The following is a 20,762-nucleotide window of genomic DNA, read 5'->3' on the forward strand; positions in this document are numbered from 1 at the left end:
TGTCATTACATCCAGATCATACCATGTCAGAAGGAACGTGACACAGAGTTAACACACACTCGCTAACAAGGTACTGGTAAATATCATCAGGCACAGAGTTGGACATCCAGCTGCATTTCCTCCCTCTGCTGGCACACCTACAATGGTTTAACTTCACCCAAGCAAAGAAAAATCTGAGAGACGTAACAAAATGTTGAAATCAGGAGACACTCACAATGGATAAAATTAAGCATTTAAATAATTCTCTGTAATCTCAGACTTTTATCAGCATTTTGTATTTCTACTGCATGTTAAATGATTGCCAAATACAGAAGCCTTACAAACAAATCTGTTATTTTTGTCATAGCTATGAAGCTTCTCAACAGTATATGGAAATGGTTTTATAGAACTGGTGCTGGAACTGTTATCTTTACTATCATTTTGTCCATCTGCTGACATCAGCTGGGATAAATTTTACTTCTGACTTTTGTTCCAGGCTTTTCTTGGTTTGTCAGAAGCCATGTTCCCTTTATGGCTTTCTGCAATGGCTTCCAGGTGCAGAGACCTTGAATGCAAGCTGACGGGAGACATCATGGGATTTAACATTAGAAATTTATTTTTAATCTAAGGCTAACCAAATGTCAGATGAGAGGCTCAGTGAAGCCATGGATTTTCCACCCTTAGAGATATTCCAAACACAATTGGGCAAAACCATGAGCAAAATTCTCCAAGCTGGCCCTGCTCTGGGCTGAATCAGATGACTTTTAGAGGACTCTTCCAGTCTACATGGCTCTGTGCAGCTGGCATCTAGTTCACACACATTATTGCAGCTTTTAATACCTTCTGCTCATGGGAGTCCTGCACTTTCCCTAACATCAGCCCAGGCTGTTGTCTTGCTGGGCTCAGCACAATGCCAGCAGCAGCCTTGCCACAGGCACCTGGCTGAGGCATCTCCATCTCTCCATCACTGCTGCCTTCACGCCCTGGTCGCTGCTGCAGAGCAGGAGGCTGGGCCCTGCCCCACACCTAAATGGTGCCTCCACGGGGACACTGCCCTCCAGGGACACTGCCTGGATGGTGAAACCACCCACACAGCCTCTATGGCTGCTTCCTTCACACAGACCACCCACACGGCCACTATGGCTCTTCCCTCACACAGACCATCCACACGGCCACTATGGCTCTTCCCTCACACAGACCATCCACACGGCCACTATGGCCCTTCCCTCACACAGACCATCCACACGGCCACTTTGGCCCTTCCCTCACACAGACCATCCACACGGCCACTATGGCCCTTCCCTCACACAGACCATCCACACGGCCACTATGGCTGCTTCCCTCACACAGACCATCCACACGGCCACTATGGCCCTTCCCTCACACAGACCATCCACACAGCCACTATGGCTGCTTCCCTCACACAGACCATCCACACAGCCTCTACGGCTGCTTCCCTCACACAGACCATCCACACGGCCACTATGGCTGCTTCCCTCACCAAAACCATCCACACGGCCACTATGGCCCTTCCCTCACACAGACCATCCACACGGCCACTATGGCTGCTTCCCTCACCAAAACCATCCACACGGCCACTATGGCCCTTCCCTCACACAGACCATCCACACGGCCACTATGGCTCTTCCCTCAGACCATCCACACGGCCACTATGGCCCTTCCCTCACACAGACCATCCACACGGCCACTATGGCCCTTCCCTCACACAGACCATCCACACAGCCTCTACGGCTGCTTCCCTAACACAGACCATCCACACAGCCACTATGGCCCTTCCCTCACACAGACCATCCACACAGCCTCTATGGCTGCTTCCCTCACACAGACCACCCACATGGCCTCTACGGCTGCTTCCCTAACACAGACCATCCACACGGCCACTATGGCTGCTTCCCTCACCAAAACCATCCACACGGCCACTACGGCTGCTTCCCTCAGACCATCCACACGCTAGCATGGCTGCTCCTGGTGGTGGCACATACTCAGTTGGATCATGGACTCGTTTGGGTTGGAAAAGACCTCTAAGATCATTGTGTCCAACCAGTAACCCAACACTGCCAAGCCTACCACTCAACCGTGTCCCCAAATCCCACACCCACAAGTCTTCCAACCACCTCCAGGGAGGGTGACTCCATCACTTCCCTTCAGTTCCAATGCCTTTCACCCTTACGGTAAAACAATGTTTCCTAATATCCAATCTAAACAAGCACAACTCGAGGCCGTTTCCTCTGGTCCTGTCACTTGTTGCTTGAGGAAGAGGCCAACTCCCACCTGGCTACCGTGTCCCTTCAGGAAGTTGTGGAAAAGGACAACCACCCCCTGAGCCTCCTTTTCGCCAGGCTGAACACCCCCAGCTCCCTCAGCTGCTCCTCACAGGACCTATGCTTCAGGCCCTCCAACAGCTTTGTTGCCCTTCTCTGGATTCGCTCCAGCACCTCAATGTCCTTCTTGTACTGAATGGCACAGAAGTGGACACAGGATCTGACGATCCTTTCCCTGGTCCCTCTGGCCACGCTATCCCTGCCACAGGCCAGGGTGCCACGGCGCCCCGCACACCGAGCTGCCTCCCGTTCCGCCGCTCTCCGGCGGCAGCTCCCGCCCCTTTCCGCGGCAGGGCGGAGCGGGAACGGGCACTTCCCGAGGCTCGGGAGCAGCCGCTTCCGGGTGAGCGGCGCGCGCAGCCCACGTGCGGCCCGGCGGGGATCGGCGGGAGCCAGGTCGGTGTTGGGGACCGGGGCCGGGGCCGGGATCGCGGCAGGGACACGCGTCACGCCGGGCGCTGTTCCCCTTCCTCCGCGGCTGGGCCCGGCCCGGCCACGCTTGTATGTGGGCCGGGAGGGCGTCTGGCTGCGTGCGGCTGCTTCACCGGCGGGCCTGCCTCGGTTTTCCTCCCCCAGTTTTCTCCGGAGCCTCCTTTCCCCCAGCGCGGAGCCATGACGTCCCTGGCGGAGCAGCTGAAGCGGCTGGCGCTTCCCCAGAACGATCCCAGCCTCCTGGAGCGCAGCGAGGTGGCATCGCTGCTCTTCACCTGCAAGGAAGCCGCCACTATTGACAGGGACACGTTTTTTGCCATCGGTGAGTTTTGGCTGCTTAGATGCCGCTGGTTAAAAAAAAAAAAATACTCCAAAAAACAGCTGGAGAAGGATAAATAGGAAAGACAACCCCGAATTGAAGAAAGGTCTGAAGAATAGTTCGAAAAGCTTCCGGCTAGTCAGCATCACTCTAGCCCTTGGGAAAACCAAGGAGCAGTGTCTCTGCGAGCACGTTTCTGGGTAAGGTGATGGGCAAGAGTCAGGGATTCCCAAGATGCTCAAGGACTGGAGAATTTGCCCAATAAGGGAAAGCTGGTGAGAGGAATGTCTCTGCTTCATTCGGTCTGGAGAGAAGGCGGCTTTGGATGGGTCTCATAGGAGCCTGCCATTACCTTTGAGGAGGTTCCCAGAAGATGTACCAGACTATCCACAGGAGTGTATGGCTGGAGGACATGAGTTGAAAGAACAGGAGTTATAACTCGATAGAAGGAAAAGCTTTTTCAGTGTGAGGACAGTCAAGCAGTTAACAAGATTGTCCGGAGAGATTGTTCCTTTGTGGGGGGGAAAAAAAAGTGACTTTTTTGAAAACAGGATAATACCCTGAGCAACCTAGTCCAGTTTTGGAGGCCCTTTTAACCCTGCTTTGATCAGAGCCTGGGACTGGAAATCTCACAGTGTGCCTTCTGACATGAATTCTGTTTTCATGAGAACATGCTGATGCTCTGCTCTTGGGTAGCGTTATGGTCACAAATAATGTGAAGTGGCGGTAGCCTTTGCTGCGTTGGGACACTTCAAATTCTTTATGCTCTATCTCTTTCCATTTGTATAAAATTTTATCCAGGAATGTGATACTCTTGAATAAGAAAGCTGTTTTCTAGAACCAGGCAGATTGATATCATGTTTTCATTTTAAGTAACAGGATCATATATATTTATCTTTGATGCATTAAATGATTTCTTAAATAGTTACTCTATAACTGCTTGGCTGAGTTTGAGGGTGGAATTTTTATGGTCTCTCATCCAGTGTTGAACCTCTGATCCAGTGTTTGATCATTCCACTATTAGGAAAAATAAAATCTATGCATTGGGTTTGAGTTTCCTATGTTCCAGCTTGCATCCATTGTCCTCCCATCCTTCCAATGTGCACCTCTGAGAAGAGTCTGGGTCCATCTCCTTGATAACCCACACTATATCCTGTTAAGTAGCTGCAGACAGCAGGAAGATTTCCTTTTGCCTCTCTCTTCTCCAGGCTGAACGATTCCTCTTTTTCCTTGTGTGTTGTTTTCCAGTCCCTAGACCATCTCAGCATTCCTCTGCTGAACTCACATCCAGAAAAGTTTTTTCTTTTACTGATGATCTCAAAATTGCACACAGGGCTCCAGCTGCAGCTCACAAGTAGAAGGGGCAGTTCCCTCAGCCTGCTAGCCATGCTCTCAGGGACAGCACAACCCAGGGTGCTGCTGGCCTTCACTGCTACCAGAGCACTCTGCTGATAATTGCTAATGTTGTTTTTCTTCGTCAGTTGAGAAATAGTTCAAGTATATCAAAGGTTTTGGTCTTAGACCTCTTTGCTGTTTGTTTGGGTTTGCTTGGTGAGGTTGACATATACCAGAATAGCAAAAAAGTTGGATATGCCAGTGAGGATCTAAAGGGGTAGGACTGGAGAATAAAAACTGTTGTATTTAAAGCATTCCTCACATTTTATATTTTTTTCCCCCACAGGGTGCACTGGCTTAGAAGAGCTGATGGGGATTGATCCTTCGTTTGAAGAGTTCCAGTCCAGTTTGTTTAGTTCCACATCCAAAGGTCTTGAGCGCAGTGTTCAGACTAAAGCAGTAAATCAGCAGCTGAATAAGAATATTTCATTGTTCCTCATTCACCTGTCCCCTTACTTTATGCTTAAGCCAGCCCAGAAGTGCCTTGAATGGCTGATTCAAAGGTAAACCACTGAATATCCTGTGTGTCAGTAGATAAGGCTAGAAATGCAAGATTGTATTTTTCCCCAGTGAGAAAAATTTTGAATAACTTTACTTTAGCTTTCTGAATACAGATTAGAATGTTAATAATGTTTATTTGGGCTTAGTCTTTATGGGGCCAGATGCTCTTGCCCATTAGATTTTTATCTTTTGATAAATTCCTGTGATTATTTTGATCTATCATGGTACTCTGTATAAATGCAATTACTTCCTTGCCTGGCTTTCACCAAAGTTGCCCAGCCCTAGGCATCTTACAGAGCACATAAAGAGGCACTTCTATATTGCACTTTTAGAAGTGGGCTTTGTAAAATAGCAAATTTTGGTATTAACTCTGAACCATGAACCCTAACTATTCTTATTTCAAGGTTTTGTAAGAAGGTGTGAAGAAAAAAGCAATTAAGTATTTACTGATGGTACATTTATTTATATAAATTAGCCTATACAAATGTAGAAAGTGCAATACTTCTTATCATGAAAGATTGTATCATTTTCCTGAAACATACTTCTATGAGTCTGTTTTTGTGTACATGTGTTATACTGAGGGGTTCATTCTAGATTGTTGTAACGTTTGGTTTAATGTTGAAATCTGTGCAGAAGAAATTAAGATGATTTTTAGTTGTACAGGGACCTAAAACTGTTGATAGTGCTTTCTTCTAGCACATAAAGGCTGGTGGCCACCTTGAGTTTCTGGACTAGGTGGACCATAGATCTGACTCAGTATGACAACCATATTAGATCTTGCTTAAAAGCAAGTAAACAAGGTGCTTTGAGAAGAATGTGACATTTTTCTTTTTGGCTTCCAGATACTTTATGACTACATATATATGTTCTTTTCCTTAGATTTCACATTCATCTCTACAATCAAGACAGTTTGATTGGTTGTGTTCTGCCATATCATGAGACTAATCTATTTGTGAGAGTTATTCAGCTTTTAGATATAAAAAGCCCAACTCATAAGTGGCATTGGATGGATTCAATTCGGGTAAAGTATTTAACAGATCCAAGATGGAAGGTAGAGGGACTTTAATAATAGCTTGTCTCTTTTACTCTGCTTATGAATATGGTCCACTAATTTATGTGGTTAGATACAGAACTGTTCTGAAAAATTAATTACAGGAATGGAGTCTGGATGCCCACGTGTTGTTTCTGCTATCTTTCTTTAAAGGTGAAGTTGATATTAAAAAGCTTTGACTGTAATTACTCTTTGTTTTGGCTAAGTTAAAGCATGCTTTTAAGGTGTAAGTATTTGCTATTGCTAGAAAGATACATCAGTTGCTAAAATTTATGTTTATTTGCGTGTAAGTTAAATGTAATTCTCTTAATCATCTGTCTTAATGTAGACACAAAACATTCTAGAGCAGTGTGTGGAAATCCATTACTTATTTCAGTTTAAATGGTGTTAACTGATCAGTAGGATTAATTTGGAGGTTATAGTAATTTTTACTTTCTGTGCTTCACTTTACTCTTAGCGTTCTAATTTTACTTTTTCTTCACTGTGTAAAGAAACCTGGAGTCCCACTGGCAAGAGGTACTGTCATTACACACTGCTACAAAGACCTGGATTTCATGGATTTCATCTGCAGGCTGGTGGCAAAATCTGTGAAGGTTGTTCATTTATTCTGAAGCATTGTTTGCTGTCACTTTGTCATCTCCATGTTTTTATAGTAGTGTGGTATTTCTTAATATTTTGAACTGCATATCAAAGAGTAAAATGAATCATTTATCAGTAAGCAATATGAGGATTTATTTTATTATAATTTGTGAAGATGACAGTCTGTCAGAAGCTCTTATAAGGAAGTGGCTGAGAACCAATGAGCCATGACAAAACAATTTGGCCATACTGTATTATTTACTGTGTTGCCTCAGGGTACTTATTGTCTACATTTCTTTCATAAACTCATTCCTGCTGTTAGTTTGTAACTGTGCTCTGAATTTCTGTGTCTCTTCTGGGGGTTGTCATGGGTGTTTTAAATGCACATCTTCAAATATGAATTTGAAATTGAGAATATTAGAAGGTGGGCAATTTTTTTTTGTTCTTTTCAGCTAATGTCTAGTAGGGGGCTAGTTCTGTAGTCTCAGAAGGGTAAGATGTATGACCGATCCAGGTATTTAGAGAACTGGGATGCGTCTGCTGTCAGACTAAGCAAAGCAAACACAATGACAGAGTTTATTCACAGAAGTAGAAGGATGTTAAACATGAGCAACACTTAGCTTCTTGGCTGTCCAGCTCTGAGTGCTGAGCAGGACACCAAGTGGTTTTGGCTGCCTTGTTCTAAGTACCTACATCAGCACCCATTTCCATCTGCCATGTCTGTGAGGAGGAGCAGTAACTTCTGGCAAGGGTTGCTGCTGTGAGAGGTGATGGCTTCAGTTGTGCCAGCAGGAGCTGCTGGAGCTTGCGGGCTGGAATTCTAAGATTTTGAGGATTTGAGGAAAGCCATAATATATGCATTTCCGCTTGCCCTGATGTCTGAACAACCGATTTTTTTCTGTGTTCCAGGTCTTTTCAGAGTGTCCCGGCAACTCAGCTCAGTTGAGAGTTCTCCTTGTGTTTTATGCTTCCACCATAGTGTCAGCTCTTGGAGCTGCAGAGAAGATAACAGACACTATGGTCTCTTTGCTGCTGCCTTACATCCAAAAGGTACGTGAAGCTCTGTTTCCCTCCTGTGTGATGCGGTGCACTGTGTTCTGCAGACATGAATCTGCAGATGACATCCAAGAGAGACATCCTGTGTGGTATGTACTGTACCACTCAGCCTGATTTGAAACCTCAGGCAGGTGAGGATCCATGGAGAATAACCTCAGATGACCACTTTAAGAACTGTTTTCTACTCTGCATGGGGAATGGAGCAGTGATAAATGGATACATGGTTTGAAGAATATCTTTACTTTGAGATTTATCATGCTAAATCATGAGGAAATGGTGTCAGGTAGACAGCCTGCTTTAATATCCTCTCTTCCACAGTTGTTGCTTTGTCAACAAACAGTAGTAGTTAATAAATGTGTCCTCTTTATCTGTGGACCCTGCATGACAGCTTTTTCTTCTTGAAAGCTGAGTTTATAGATACCTCACACATTAACACACGGAAGGAACTTAGCAGGATTCCATATATAAATAGGGAATAAAATTATTTTTATGTTAATGTACTCTTGTGTTATTCTGTGTTAGAAATACACCTTTATCTCTTTTTCTAGGGCTTGAAATCCTCTGTACAGGATTACAGAGCTGCAACATACATGATAATCTGCCAGATGACAGTAAAAGTGACAGTGGAGACTTCCTTGGTGCATTCCTTGATGGTACACATAACCAAGACTTTAAATAAAGTGCCCTCATTAATCAGGGATGGGCTGGCTTGCTTGAACCTACTTCTGCAAACTCAGAAAGGAGATGAACTTGGGAAAAAGTAAGTCTACATGAATCAGATTTTCCTACTTTCTAAAATTTCAAACTGTGCCTTGATAATGTAAAATTTTTATATCCTCATCATTAAAAGGACACTTGCCTGTCAGAAATTTTGGTAGTTGACATTTCAAAGGGCTCACTAGTTCCTTTGGGCTACTTTGAAAATTTGTATGCTCACGGCAGCAAAGGAGTCTCGGTGGTGCGAGCTGGTCATGTCTTGGTCCTTCTGCTACTTCTTTTAGTAAGGGATTGATGTCAATGTGCAAAACTGAATCCTGTCAAGTAAGAGATTTTCTGGAAAGTGCAAAGAAGTTCTGCCCCTTCCATGGGAGGGCTTTGAGTTGGTGTTGAGTTTAACACCTGAAGCATAAGTGCTTCTACACCACCATTGTTTGGTCTCACTTCAGGTGAGCTGTTCTCCAGGAGGTTCGTGTGGTAGATTCCAATCCATCCATCTACCCTGCTCTGGCACAGTTGGCTTGTGCTGGTAACATGCATTTGAACATAGTCTCACATGCTACAGGGAATTTGCTTGCTGGCAGAGAGGAGTATTCCAATAGGAAAGATCTTATGAAGGATATATAGAGTGATTAGCTTCCAGATACTTGAATGCTGTCATAGGTTAAAAAGTGCAGGTGTGGGGTTGATACATTTTGCATCATCCAGCCATGTGGGTGTAAAAGGAGAAAGATGGAGCTTTGTGTTAGCCAGAAAGGAAACGGCTTCTCCTCAGAGGATCTGTCATTGCACAATTACTTCTCATCCATTTTACTGCTGCCAGGGGATAGATATGCTCCTTGCAGTGTGAGGATATCTCTTCCTGTAATTCATACAAATCTTCTTCCTTTTACTACCAGCTTTGCAGAAAATGTAGGTAGGTTCACTGTACCGTTGCAGCAGCTGTGCTCAACAGGATTGGCAGTATCTTCTTTTCTTCTTGGATATTAAATTTGGCATTAAGGAAGATGAGCTCTTTGAATCTTTTCAGTGTTTGTTTACAATGGGGCTGTTACCTGATGCTGAAAATTGAATCCTCATGAAGTCTGCATGGTTTTGAAAGTGTTTGTAACCCAGATGAGCATACATACTTTTCTTTTTTCTCCCTTTCAACTGTGCAGGCCATTCAATTATCTGTGCAAAACCCCAGAACTGGTAGCACTTTTGCAAGGCCTGTCAGCAGGCTATGATATCTCTCCTCTCCTCCGCTACCTGTTGCCTCACCTTGTTCACACCATCATGAAAAGTGATACAGGTAAGTTAGCACAGGTTCTTTGTTAAACTTGGATTAGCCTTAAGGACAGGTAACTGTGGTCAGTGTTGCAGCTGTGTAACTGCTTCTTCCTTTGAAACTGTGCCAATACCTGTGAAGACCTGATTGAGCTTTTGTGTGTTTGGTTTTTGTCCTTTTTTTTTCTTTTTTTTTTTTAACTTTTTTTTTCTCTTAGAGGTGTATTGTAGTACTGTGAAATCTTGGGTAGAGTGCGTGTACTCCATATGTGATTTATTTAGGGGATGACTGCATTTACCCATTAAATGTGCCTGGGAACAGTCTGGGGCAGTGAGGCTGGCTGGCATGCAGCTGTAGCCTGTGTCTGTGCTAGAGAGTCAGTCTGCACTGTGGCATTGTATTGCTGAGTCATGACTGGGAAAGCTCTTTTGTTAAAAAGGTCCAGATTCACACCAAGGAACGCTCTAGGGAAGTTGCTGGCACAGCCTTTAGCATCCAGCAGGTCTGGAACACACCAAAGCACCCTTGGATTTATTGGCAGCAATCCAGGCTTTGGCATTTTAATGACATTGGTATAAAGCATTGCTAATGGACTACTGGTAATCAGTGAGCACTATGGTCTTCCAGTTGTGTGCTTGGTTCACCAGCAGATGATGCCTGTGCAAGCTGTTTGCTTTAATCAGTGTGAAGGGGCTATTCTCTGACTATTGTTCTTCTTTTATGATTGTCCTTAGAGGAGCAAGAAGAATCCGAGGAGACAGAAAGTAACACTTACATCAAGCATCTTCAAGCTATTCTTGAGTGTATACCACTGGAAAAGGATGTAGATTCCCTATTGGCTTCGTGAGTTGACTTCACTTCTTTTTCTTATTCTGTGCTGCAGTCACTTCTGGTATAGTAATAAAAGGTTCCTGACAATGGCATTATCATTATATGAGCAAGTTTTTCTGAGTTCATAAGTTAAGTCTAGACGTGGATTTTGAAATTGAAACATTCAGTAACCCAGAAGAGCCATTTATTTAGTGTTTGTGTGAGTAGTTGTGGGACAGAGTGAAACTTAAGGCCAGCTACAAATCTGTACTTGCAGTAAATAATGTATATTAATCCTAATCCGTTAAGCACTGTGTTTTATAAGAGTAATGAAAAAGGTACCATGCAAAATATGGTTGCTTTTCCTTTTGTTTGTAATTTTAGCAAATTTCTTGAAGAGTTTATCTCCCGTGGTACAGAGATTGAATCTGATCCCACCAAAATGGCTGCACTCAATCAAAAGATCCTTCCTCTTATCAGACTTCTTGAGATAAAGTAAGTTCCATTTTTCTATGACAGACCCACGTTCTGTAGAGTGGTGATAACAGTTATCATCTTGGATTACTTGGTGTAGTAAGCACAATAGTCTTGCTGAAATAAATACAAAAGAAATAACTGACTCCTAGTGTGTCCAAATTTTGTTTTACTGACCTGTCCTTACATATTTTGTTGGGACTGTAATATATGGATGCAGAGCTACTGGCTTTGTACAGCTCTTTACTTTGTAGCATGACCTTCTCCTCTCATTATGCATCGTTGTGGTCTGCTTATAATTCATCTGGTTAAGACATAATGGTTTATTGCCTTTGCAAAGCCACTTAAAACGTCTGGTTTAGATGAATGTATGTGCATTCAGTTTTCTGGTTTTCTCTGGTTTTTCTCTTGTAAATACATGTTTTTCTATCCTCTGCAGAAAGTATTGATGGTTTTGTCTTTTGGCAGGTATCCTAAAGCCTTAGACTCTGTTTTGGAGAAGCACCTGGAAGATTGCACAGATGAGTCTGACCAAAATCTTTTTCATCAATTTATTTCTCTTTCATTAAGCTGTGGCAAGTACAAGGTAGGTAGAATTGTGATCCTAGCTCTTATATGGTTATACTGTCAGAAGGCTGATTTTTGGTAGAGTTCTGCTCTCTATTCCTCCTTATAAAAAAATGTCTACCACTCCCACTATAAAAAGAAAAAAAAAAAAAAAAAAAAAAGAAAAAAAAAAAAAAAAAAAAGAAAAAAAAAACAACCCTAACTTGGTTAAATATTTTAGAGGGGAGCTTGGTCAAAACTTGTAGTAAAAAAAAAGCTACCAGGTCTTTTAAGTTTTTTTTTTTTTATCATAAGGACTCATGAGTGTGTGCTTTTTTCCCTGGTTAAAATTTATACATTTCCACCTGCTCCAATTGCTACTGATATTTTTCTTAGAAGCATGGCCACATGCACTGGTCAATAGTGAGGACACAGTGGTGCCCAGCAAGGCCTCATCTTACTTAAGGATGTTGTCAGTGGCAGAGGTGTCTGTTTTGGTCTGTTTTGTCTAAAGCTGAGAAATAACTTTATCACTGTTGAGAGAAGATGGCTTGGTCCTTTTTCTTGCACTGATTTTATGAATGTTTACAGTCGGTAACAGGGAAGAATAGAGTGACCACAGAGTTCTTCCTGTGCCGTTTCTGAAGAGCAATTGAAACTCAGCCTAACACAGAATAACCATTACTACAACAGATCTGGCCAAGGAATTTATTATAAGAGCTGGTTAGTATTATGGCTGTTGTTTGCAATGAATGAAGGACTGAAAGCACTTAGGAAAATATGACAAACTACATAAAGAAGCGCTTTCTGTATTTTTGTACTGATTTAACAAAGGTGCAGATTCTGTGTCTGAGTAACAAGTGGATTAACAGAAAAACAAGGCATGCAGAGCAAAGGCATATGACTCTCTTCCAGCTTTTAAGGTTCCTGAGATAAGTGCACGCAATTGGACTAGCAGGGATGCCTTTTTAACAGTTTCTGTCTGTGCTCTGTCACACTGACGTGGTCACTAGAGCTTTCTCAGAATCCTTAGATAAGCGTAATGCTTTTCTAGGACATAATGGTGTCTGTGGCTTACTGTACTTTTTAAGCTATCTTCCAAAAACTGCAATAGTGAAGAAATGTAATAATTTAAAACAGTTATACAGTATCAGTGTACTGTAATTTAACTTTCTAGGTCTTGATTATGCAGGTTTTCTTCTGGTACAAAAAATTGCCATAACAATGTCTCCCATTATCCTTATGTATATTTAAAGTATTTTGAACATGCACTGAGGTTGCTGTGCAATCTGTATTTCAGTTTCTGGAAGACTCTGATACCTCCCTTCTGCTTAGTTTGAATCATCCTCAGCCTGCTGTGCGGGTCCTGGCTCTTCAGCATTTGAAGGATGTTATTGAAACTTCAAAGGTTTGTGTCTGAATCTCTCAGTTACAGAACTGACTTAACATAGAATGTCTTCAAAAAACTGCTTGCCAGACTTATCAGTTGAAGATGAGTGGTATGTGCCTATGTCATCCTTACAGCTTTTCATGGTGTTTTCCGTAGGCTTCTGTCACCCTTTCCCCATATTCTGGAGTCTGGGTATAGTTCTTGTTGATTAAGCTGCTTGCATTCTCATAAAATCCAAGTTAATGGATTAATTCAAGTTTCTTTCTTTTGTTATTGAAAGTTAGTCTGCCTGTGATGTTTAATTTAGATGATATTACCACTTCTTTTACACTAGAATTCAGATATTTCATTAAAAGTCTGTAAAGCGTTCTACAGACAAATGATTTCTTTTATTTTTGACTGTTTTCCTTTATGTCTTCAGGAAGGCTTTGATCAGGCTTTCATAAAAGAAGCAATCTTTGGACGGCTCAAGGATGACAACAAAGATGTTGTGATGTCTGCTCTCAGTTCTTTGGAGGTAAGTATATGTCTTTTGGCCGGTGAGATTTTACCTGGTCTCGAAAGTGTGTATCTGGAATTTATTCTGTGTAGTTTTCTTTCTTGTCCTTGTGTCCTTATTGAATGACTTTTATCCTTTAACAGGATAAAGCAGCACAAATTTAGGAGGCTTGTGTTATTTGCCATCTCACAAATTCCCTCCAAATCTCTGCTACTTGATCTTTCCCAAGGTGTTGGCAGTTAAAAGTGAATTTATCAATTTTGTTTTTCTCTTTTTTAAAATGTAGCTACTGAAGCGTATTTAAATCTTTGATTATTATTTGAGGCATGCTTCCTGCTTATTCTGTACATTTTTCTATAAAAAGGCAAGCCACACTATCTGTCTTTTGGACGGAAAGTGGTGCAGTCACAAGACATTACTCTAGTGAGAGGTGCTCAGTTGAGTTTTTCCATATGCGAGTCATTTGGTCAGTTGATAGTGGCAAAGTCCTGAGCTCCAGCTCAGGTTTACTGGATAGGACTCTGGTATGCATTGTACTGATTGTTTCCAGCTAGAGTAACAGTCTGTCTTTATGGCTTCTGCTAGTAGTAGTGGAGAATATTATTAGCAGTAGTGGAATTGGTCCTGTGTTTTCATTCATTCTTGATCACCTGTAAATAAGAATAGAAGCACGTGAGTGCTCCTTTAAACTTTAGTATCTTTTGTTAATATGCCTTATGTTTTTGTGATCCAGATGCAATTAAAGTAAAAGCAATTCTTATTTAATTATAATATATTTTGCATACTGTTTATCAATTTTAGCAAACATTTCCACATTAAATAAATTCTCCATAGTTTAGCATATCAACAGGGCATACTAGGCAGCCTTATTACTTCTTTTCACCTGACAGTATTTTCATTACATGAACTTTAGCAGGAATGCATGTTAGTCATGCATGATCTCTGTTTCCACTTGGTATAGCAGATGCATTTTCCATTGTGATGTGGTAAAATGTATTGTATATTGTTGTATTTTCATTCATTTTTCTTGATTATGGTTCAGACTTTCAGGAAACAAGTCAATCCAGAAGTAATAGTATCAAGTCTTTTGAACATTTTCCAGAGAGCTGATCTTTCAAAGGATGGAAAGTGGTATGTTTGTGTTTTTTTTATTCAGTCTATATTCGTTTTGTATAAATTAATTTTTTAAAACTAACAATAAAGAATACTTTAAAAACTGTGTTTCTCTGCAAATGCTTTTTGTTATGCTGTTTCTATGCTGAGTTACAGGAGAGATGTTCCATTATTTTCATACCATTTTCCATAACTTCCTTATTTTTTCTTGCTGCTGTTTAGATGCAGAAAATCACCATGGAGAATAGAGAACAAATTTAAAAAAATATTGCTGATGTGACTGAGTAGGTATTTTCAACATGATTTTTTCTCTTTTAGGTACAAGGTTTTGGAGCGAGCAGTGAACATTTTATTCAAAGAGGAGATTCTGAAAGAGAAGAAAGAACTGCTAGATGCAGCAGTAATGCAGTTATTACCTTTTATGATAATCACTAATGCAAATTCAGAATCTTCAGATTGGAAAATGGCTGTTTGTTTGTCAGAGTCTGACCTCTGCTCCTTACACCCTTTACTGAAAGGCTGGCCAGAAGGTAAAGCATTTCTTACAACTAACTTGATAAGAGGAAATTTGTGGCAAGTTAGGACCTCATCCTTATTGAACCTAAACACATATTGAAGGAGGCAGGCTGTCACTATCAGGCTATCATGCTGTTATTTCTTTAAAACACTCTTTGAAAAGAGGTAGAAATTGTTTAGCATGTTTCTGACTGATTCTAATTATTATTGTCCCACCAGTATGTTAATATGTGAATTTTTTATCTAGATTATTTGTTTTTTTTTCTCTTGGAGTAGCTCTTGAAGAGGCAATTAAGTCTACTGAGTCTGAGTTGGTTGGAGTTGCCAATGAGAAAATTATTCTGCTACTTTCTGTCAACTTGACTTCAAGGGACCCTTCTTTACTATTACAAATGGTAAGTGTACCATATCAACCTAACCTTAAAGAAGTTTTACTTTTCAGGTGGTGACTGTAATCAAACAAATGTGATATAGAAGAACTTTGCATGGCTGCTTTAGGCACTAGTATTCTATCATCAAGCTGCTAGGAAAATACATGTATATGTGTGTGTGCATATATATAATTATATATATTAATTTATATATGTGTATATATTTATATATACGTAGGTATGTATTTATATACAATTTACATATGTGTATGTATGAAAAATGAAGATCCACAATACCATCCATATAAAACCAATTTCTTCCTTAACATAAGGAAAATAAGTGATTACCTTTTTTTGACAAATGATAAGTGTGACTAAATTCAAGGAATTTTTAGTTTCCTGAAAAAAAATTTCTAGATAGTAAGCAAGTATACCTGTGGGTAGTTCATAGAAACTGATGTTTGTGCATTGCAAGGTTTCAAACAGTATGATTACAGCAGACAGTAACTTTTTACCTATGATAGAAAGTAAACAGTATTGCACCATTTTTTCATTTACATGTTCAGTTTAGTTATAGTGAAGTCCCACTGTCATACTGATTTTTGTTGTCCTCCACTCTTTTTTCAAAGGTTGATGACCTGATACTCATTGCTGAAACAGAATCTGACAGTGTGAGACAGAAAGTAACTACTCATATAATTGGTTCAGTGCTTGTTCAGTGCTGCTGCAATACACAGGTGAAGGAAAATTATTTTCCAGTGGCTATCAGAGTCTTCCGCTTCTTGGATAAAAAAATTCAAAATCTCAGAACTTGTGAACCTGCAGAGGTAAGATGTAAACAGTGTGGAGAGGGTATTTTCTTTGTATTGAAAACAGTATTAAGAAGGTGGTTTTAATTGTTTTTACTGAAGGCCAGGTTCCGAAACTTCAAGAAAGACTGAAAAATCTTACCTTCATTTCTTCTCAGAGCCAAAACACACACTTGGCAATAATGCCATTAAGAATTACTCTAGTATTTTATGTGTGTTTCCATTGGAATTGTCTTATTTTGTTGAGAAACAGCTCTAGGTTTTTTATGTGTGCAAGAAACCCATTGAGCAGGGCAGTGCTTCTGTGTGTACATCCCCTCACATGTAGTGGCACATGTTAATTATTTATTCTGACCTCAGAGTTATTCCATTAATGATTTTTGTATATGCCAGTATCTGAAAGATATGGATTATTTTTCTGGAACAGAGCTAGTTGAAAGTGTTAAACTGTCAGAAATGCTGCAATTCCCAGTCCCTTTGAAGAGATATTTTAGAGAGACTGATATTTTACTCTTCTCTTACCTCATTTATGTACACTGTAATTATGGTAGAAAGAGCTGGCATAGGTTTTAAAACTGCATATGTAAGTTTCAATGTAAGATCAGAAATGTAATTCATTCCATAAGGATACCTCTTTGGAAGTTGGAAATTAAATGTTGCTGAATTTTAATGCTGAATTTCTGTTTTCTGTTGTATGGAATTGTGACAGAATACATTAAAATCGATTTTCATTCACAGGAAACTTCCCTAAATTGGTCTGTTGAAACAGCAGAGGAAACTTTGGTGCCTAAGAACTTGCTAAATGCCTATATAGAAAAGCTCAGTAGTGATGAGACTGCTCATGCAGAGGAGTCAGCTATGGTCCTGTTCTTACTGAAAAACTTCATTAATGGGCTAAAACCTCCTCTGTCTTTTTCAAAAGGTAGGTGTTTGATTTTGCCTGTCCCTTACATCAGTGAAAAAGGAAAGTTAATTTTTTTTTCCCTTCAGAAGTTGTTGGAAACAAGATGTTGCTTCCCTAACCTTCTCCTTTGTTATTGACATCTGTAAATATTACTTACTTTTGAATATGAAATCAACCAAATATATTGTCCTCTTTTAACTAGAAATGTCTGTTTTCTCCTGGTTTCTGAGGGTGTTCTTATGCACCTGCTGTGTCTTAATTATAACTTGTATTTTTTAGAGGAATCTTGGTGGAATCCTGAAGCTCTGAATCGAGATAGCCAAGACTACCTGCACCTCCTTTTGGGGCTGTTTGACCTACTTGTCAGTGGAGCTAGTGAGGGAAGTGATGCTCTTCAGTACAGAGCATTGATGAATCTCTTATTCAAGGTATTATTTTTGCATTTGTTGCTATGAATTATGAGTCATCAACTATTACATGGTTGCATTAATTTTAAGAGAAAAATGGTCAGCCGGTCATGCAATGCTGTTTGTGGCATTCAAGTACTGTGAGGATATGGAAGTGTAAGCTTCAATTGTGTTACTTAACCCTAATTAAATGTAATAATGGAAAACTAAAGTTAAAAAAAAAACCCAAATCACTAATGTACTAGTTGAAGCAAAGATGAAAACATAAAACTGTTTTGCAGGGCAAGATCAAGAGCCTAAAGTTTGAGCAGAAAGTTTAGGTTCTATTTGGTAGCATGTCAAAGGGTTGCTCTGTAAAATTTGGTAGTGCTTAAATACAGAAACTGAAAGGAAAACTTCTAGGAGAAATTTAGTGTTTCCTTATATCATCTCATGGTTTTTCATATGCATATAAAAATAATGCCTGGACTTGTATATACAGGCAGGATTTACTCAGTAATTTTTCTTCCCCAAAGACACTGTTTATCTCTTTTCCTGAGACAAAGTTCTCTTGTGGTGTACTCCTTTGATGTGGGTGGTGTGATTTATCAAATGTTTTCAGTAGTAGTTTGCCAAATAAATTAAACAAGCATTTTTTTCTATTTTTTCTTACCAATTGTGTTAAACTTAAGGTACATCTAAAAGATTCAGAGGTTCTCTTCAAATTCCTTTCCATTTTATGGACATACAGTTATAACCTTTCAAATCAACTGAAATATGAAGTCAGTGCAATGCTACAGACTCAGGCTCTGTATATTGGCTATGCGCTGCTTGAATCACAGACAAACCAGAAAAAGAAACAGCTGCTATCACCATCATCTCCAGGTAAAGTAAAACTCTATCTATCTATCTATCTATCTATCTATCTATCTATCTATCTATCTATCTATTTCGTATCTTGGAACTCAATCACAGTACTATTTAATTTTGTGCAATTTTACTATATTCTATACCATGAAGGGTATCTCAAGTTATTTACATTTAACTGCACTGGGCTGAGACAGTTCTCTTGCTGATCCACTGGGGCAGTTTTAAGTCCACGTTTGAATTAAGTGAAGCCACTTTTTTTTTTTTTTTTTAATTTTGAAAGTGTTAGAGTGTCACATCCTGAGGTGTCTCCTTAGACCTGAGATCACCTCTGGTGGACATGCAGGTGGTTTGGAACCCAGCTCTTTCCAATGCCCGCCGATGAGAGACTGCAGGAGGCTGTTCTTAGAGGTTTTCATGGTTGTTTATTGTTGCTTATCTCAGGAATGCTTTGTCCAGCGAACAGCAGTCTGCTCGCCAGACGTCCATGGCAGAATCTGCCTGGCAGAGGCAGGACTTATCTTTTATAGTCTAAACTACGTACTAGGTATTTACAAATGACCCCCAATACAATACAATCTTGTTACATGGTCCAGATCTGTTCTTGTCCAATCTAAAAGTGCCAGCGTGTCACCCAGCATGGATGACACGGAGAAGAAGGAGGAAGAATATACACACCCCCAATTCTCCATGTTGGCCACGTGTCCCTTATCACAAACATTCTAGAAATCTGCTAATTCTACATTCTAACAGTCTAATTTACACTCCATTTACTCTTGTGGCTTGCATTTCTTCTCTCAATGTTGGTAAATTGTTCCAAGGAGCTAAATCCAGCCCCTGAGATACCTGGGTCCCATTCCAGGGTCCTTGGGGACCCCGCCAGGGGGGTCTTAAACCTTCCAAGGAAGCCAGAGGAATACTCTGGACCCCCACATTAGAGGAGCACAGTTCTGTGCTGAAGGAGTCAGTTACAGGACATTGCTGTCTGTGCAGTGTTAGAGTGTGACAGTAGCAATATATGACTCAGAGCTTAAACATGAATATAAGGACTCTGATGAAGTTCAGAGTCATGAATCTGTGAGACTTGTGTTGGTTTTGGGTGCCCTAGAGGTTTACAGTGAAAAGAGATTACTTCTTAATTCCAGAGTAATGTTGGTGCCTCTTCACGGACATCTACAGTAAAATTTTCACCTCTCACTTTACTCTGTTCTTTTCCTCCTTCCCCCCTTCTTTTTGCAGTGGTGATATCTTTGCTAATTAACTTGGGTAGTCCTGTGAGTGAAGTTCGAAGGGCTGCTCTCAACTGCCTCCATTCCTTGAGAGGAATTAAGGAGTCTCTATTTCATCCTGTCCTTCATCATTTGGAGCAAAAGACAGAAGAGATTGTATCTGACCCTACATACATAGCACAGGTATTTTTAAATTAAGGTGAACATTAATACAAGTTTTATCTGCTGCTGTGAGCTTCTATCTTACAGAAAAGAAGTCAAGTTAACCAGGAAAGTGAAATGTCTTTGTATTCTATAGTGGACTGATTTATAATTTTTTTAGGAGCTATAAAAACATTAAAGTGATATATTACATGCAGAGATCTGAGAACCTAATAGGCATTATCAGGGTTTAGTTCCAGATGAAGAACTCCGCTTATATCTAGATTGTAGTTTTATGAAATCTTTGAATAATTTTTGTTTTATGGCATTTTTATTGCAAGAAAACAAAATTTTCATTTTGTTAATGAACTAGATTATGGGAACTCTATTTGAGGAGCTTGAGACACAGCCAAAACAGAAATCTCAGAAGAAAAAATTGTTGGAAGCTTTGGAAAACATACTTGATTGTGTACAGAGCCCTGTTTTCCCATCATATATTGCAAGAAACCTACTGAAAATTCTTCATGAAATCCATGGTGAAGTAAGTGCTGCCTTTTGAGTTTTTTATGGGTTCTGCTGAAATGCTGAAATCACATTTCATTTAGTAATAATGCTGTTAAATAATTCCATAATTTGTTAGATTATTAGGTATTAAGTTGACACCTCCAATAATACGCAGTAAAGCTGCAAAGTGTGGTTTAATGAAACATACAACGTTTGCATGCTCCTTCCAAGAATGTAATGGCTGCAGAATTTTGCTTTGGAATTTTTAAGGAAACTCCCTTGATATTACTAAAAAAGACTATTTCAGGAGAGATTGTTACAGAAGAAATGTATTACCTTGGTTAGTGAACATAGAGTTTTCTGTACAGAATTGCAAGGTATTAAGTAGTACTGTGAAATTCTTTTATTTATATTAACCTACTCTTATCTAGCATATTCATAATTCTCCAAGTGCTGGGAAATATATGACTTCAAATTTCAAAAAATTAATTAAATTAGAATTTTTACATTCTGTTCAGTTGTATGTGTCTTGAAAAGATCGTGAGCTGCATAGTGGGGTTTG

At 40.2% G+C, this 20,762-nt stretch overlaps 2 protein-coding genes across 3 annotated transcripts in view; one reads left to right on the forward strand and one right to left on the reverse strand.

The window, feature by feature from the left end:
- Positions 1 to 2,639: 2,639 nt before the first annotated feature.
- HEATR1 (HEAT repeat containing 1) overlaps positions 2,640 to 20,762 on the forward strand; it is a 34,529-nt gene continuing 16,406 nt past the window's right edge. The window contains exons 1-22 of one of the 2 annotated variants that reach the window (XM_056487392.1): positions 2,640 to 2,717; positions 2,898 to 3,075; positions 4,754 to 4,970; positions 5,848 to 5,989; positions 6,511 to 6,612; positions 7,508 to 7,648; positions 8,203 to 8,414; positions 9,532 to 9,665; positions 10,376 to 10,484; positions 10,836 to 10,946; positions 11,394 to 11,511; positions 12,772 to 12,879; positions 13,283 to 13,378; positions 14,403 to 14,491; positions 14,792 to 15,003; positions 15,266 to 15,384; positions 15,990 to 16,187; positions 16,908 to 17,091; positions 17,353 to 17,501; positions 18,152 to 18,344; positions 19,566 to 19,738; positions 20,070 to 20,237. In XM_056487392.1, coding sequence (XP_056343367.1) covers positions 2,934 to 3,075; positions 4,754 to 4,970; positions 5,848 to 5,989; positions 6,511 to 6,612; positions 7,508 to 7,648; positions 8,203 to 8,414; positions 9,532 to 9,665; positions 10,376 to 10,484; positions 10,836 to 10,946; positions 11,394 to 11,511; positions 12,772 to 12,879; positions 13,283 to 13,378; positions 14,403 to 14,491; positions 14,792 to 15,003; positions 15,266 to 15,384; positions 15,990 to 16,187; positions 16,908 to 17,091; positions 17,353 to 17,501; positions 18,152 to 18,344; positions 19,566 to 19,738; positions 20,070 to 20,237 — 3,117 coding nt within the window. In that variant the 5' untranslated portion in view covers positions 2,640 to 2,717; positions 2,898 to 2,933. Of the gene's footprint in view, positions 2,718 to 2,739; positions 3,076 to 4,753; positions 4,971 to 5,847; positions 5,990 to 6,510; positions 6,613 to 7,507; positions 7,649 to 8,202; positions 8,415 to 9,531; positions 9,666 to 10,375; positions 10,485 to 10,835; positions 10,947 to 11,393; positions 11,512 to 12,771; positions 12,880 to 13,282; positions 13,379 to 14,402; positions 14,492 to 14,791; positions 15,004 to 15,265; positions 15,385 to 15,989; positions 16,188 to 16,907; positions 17,092 to 17,352; positions 17,502 to 18,151; positions 18,345 to 19,565; positions 19,739 to 20,069; positions 20,238 to 20,762 lie in introns of those variants that run through there. The other variant, XM_056487393.1, reaches the window with a different exon arrangement.
- Positions 13,978 to 20,762, reverse strand: part of LGALS8 (galectin 8) — a 38,945-nt gene continuing 32,160 nt past the window's right edge. Inside the window, exon 11 of the mRNA XM_056487402.1 lies at positions 13,978 to 14,010. Within this exon, the coding sequence (XP_056343377.1) occupies positions 13,993 to 14,010 (18 nt within the window). The 3' untranslated portion in view covers positions 13,978 to 13,992. The remainder of the gene's footprint in view (positions 14,011 to 20,762) is intronic.

The sequence above is a fragment of the Oenanthe melanoleuca genome, chromosome 3 (genome assembly GCF_029582105.1).
Source record: "Oenanthe melanoleuca isolate GR-GAL-2019-014 chromosome 3, OMel1.0, whole genome shotgun sequence".
Classification (NCBI taxonomy): domain Eukaryota; kingdom Metazoa; phylum Chordata; class Aves; order Passeriformes; family Muscicapidae; genus Oenanthe; species Oenanthe melanoleuca.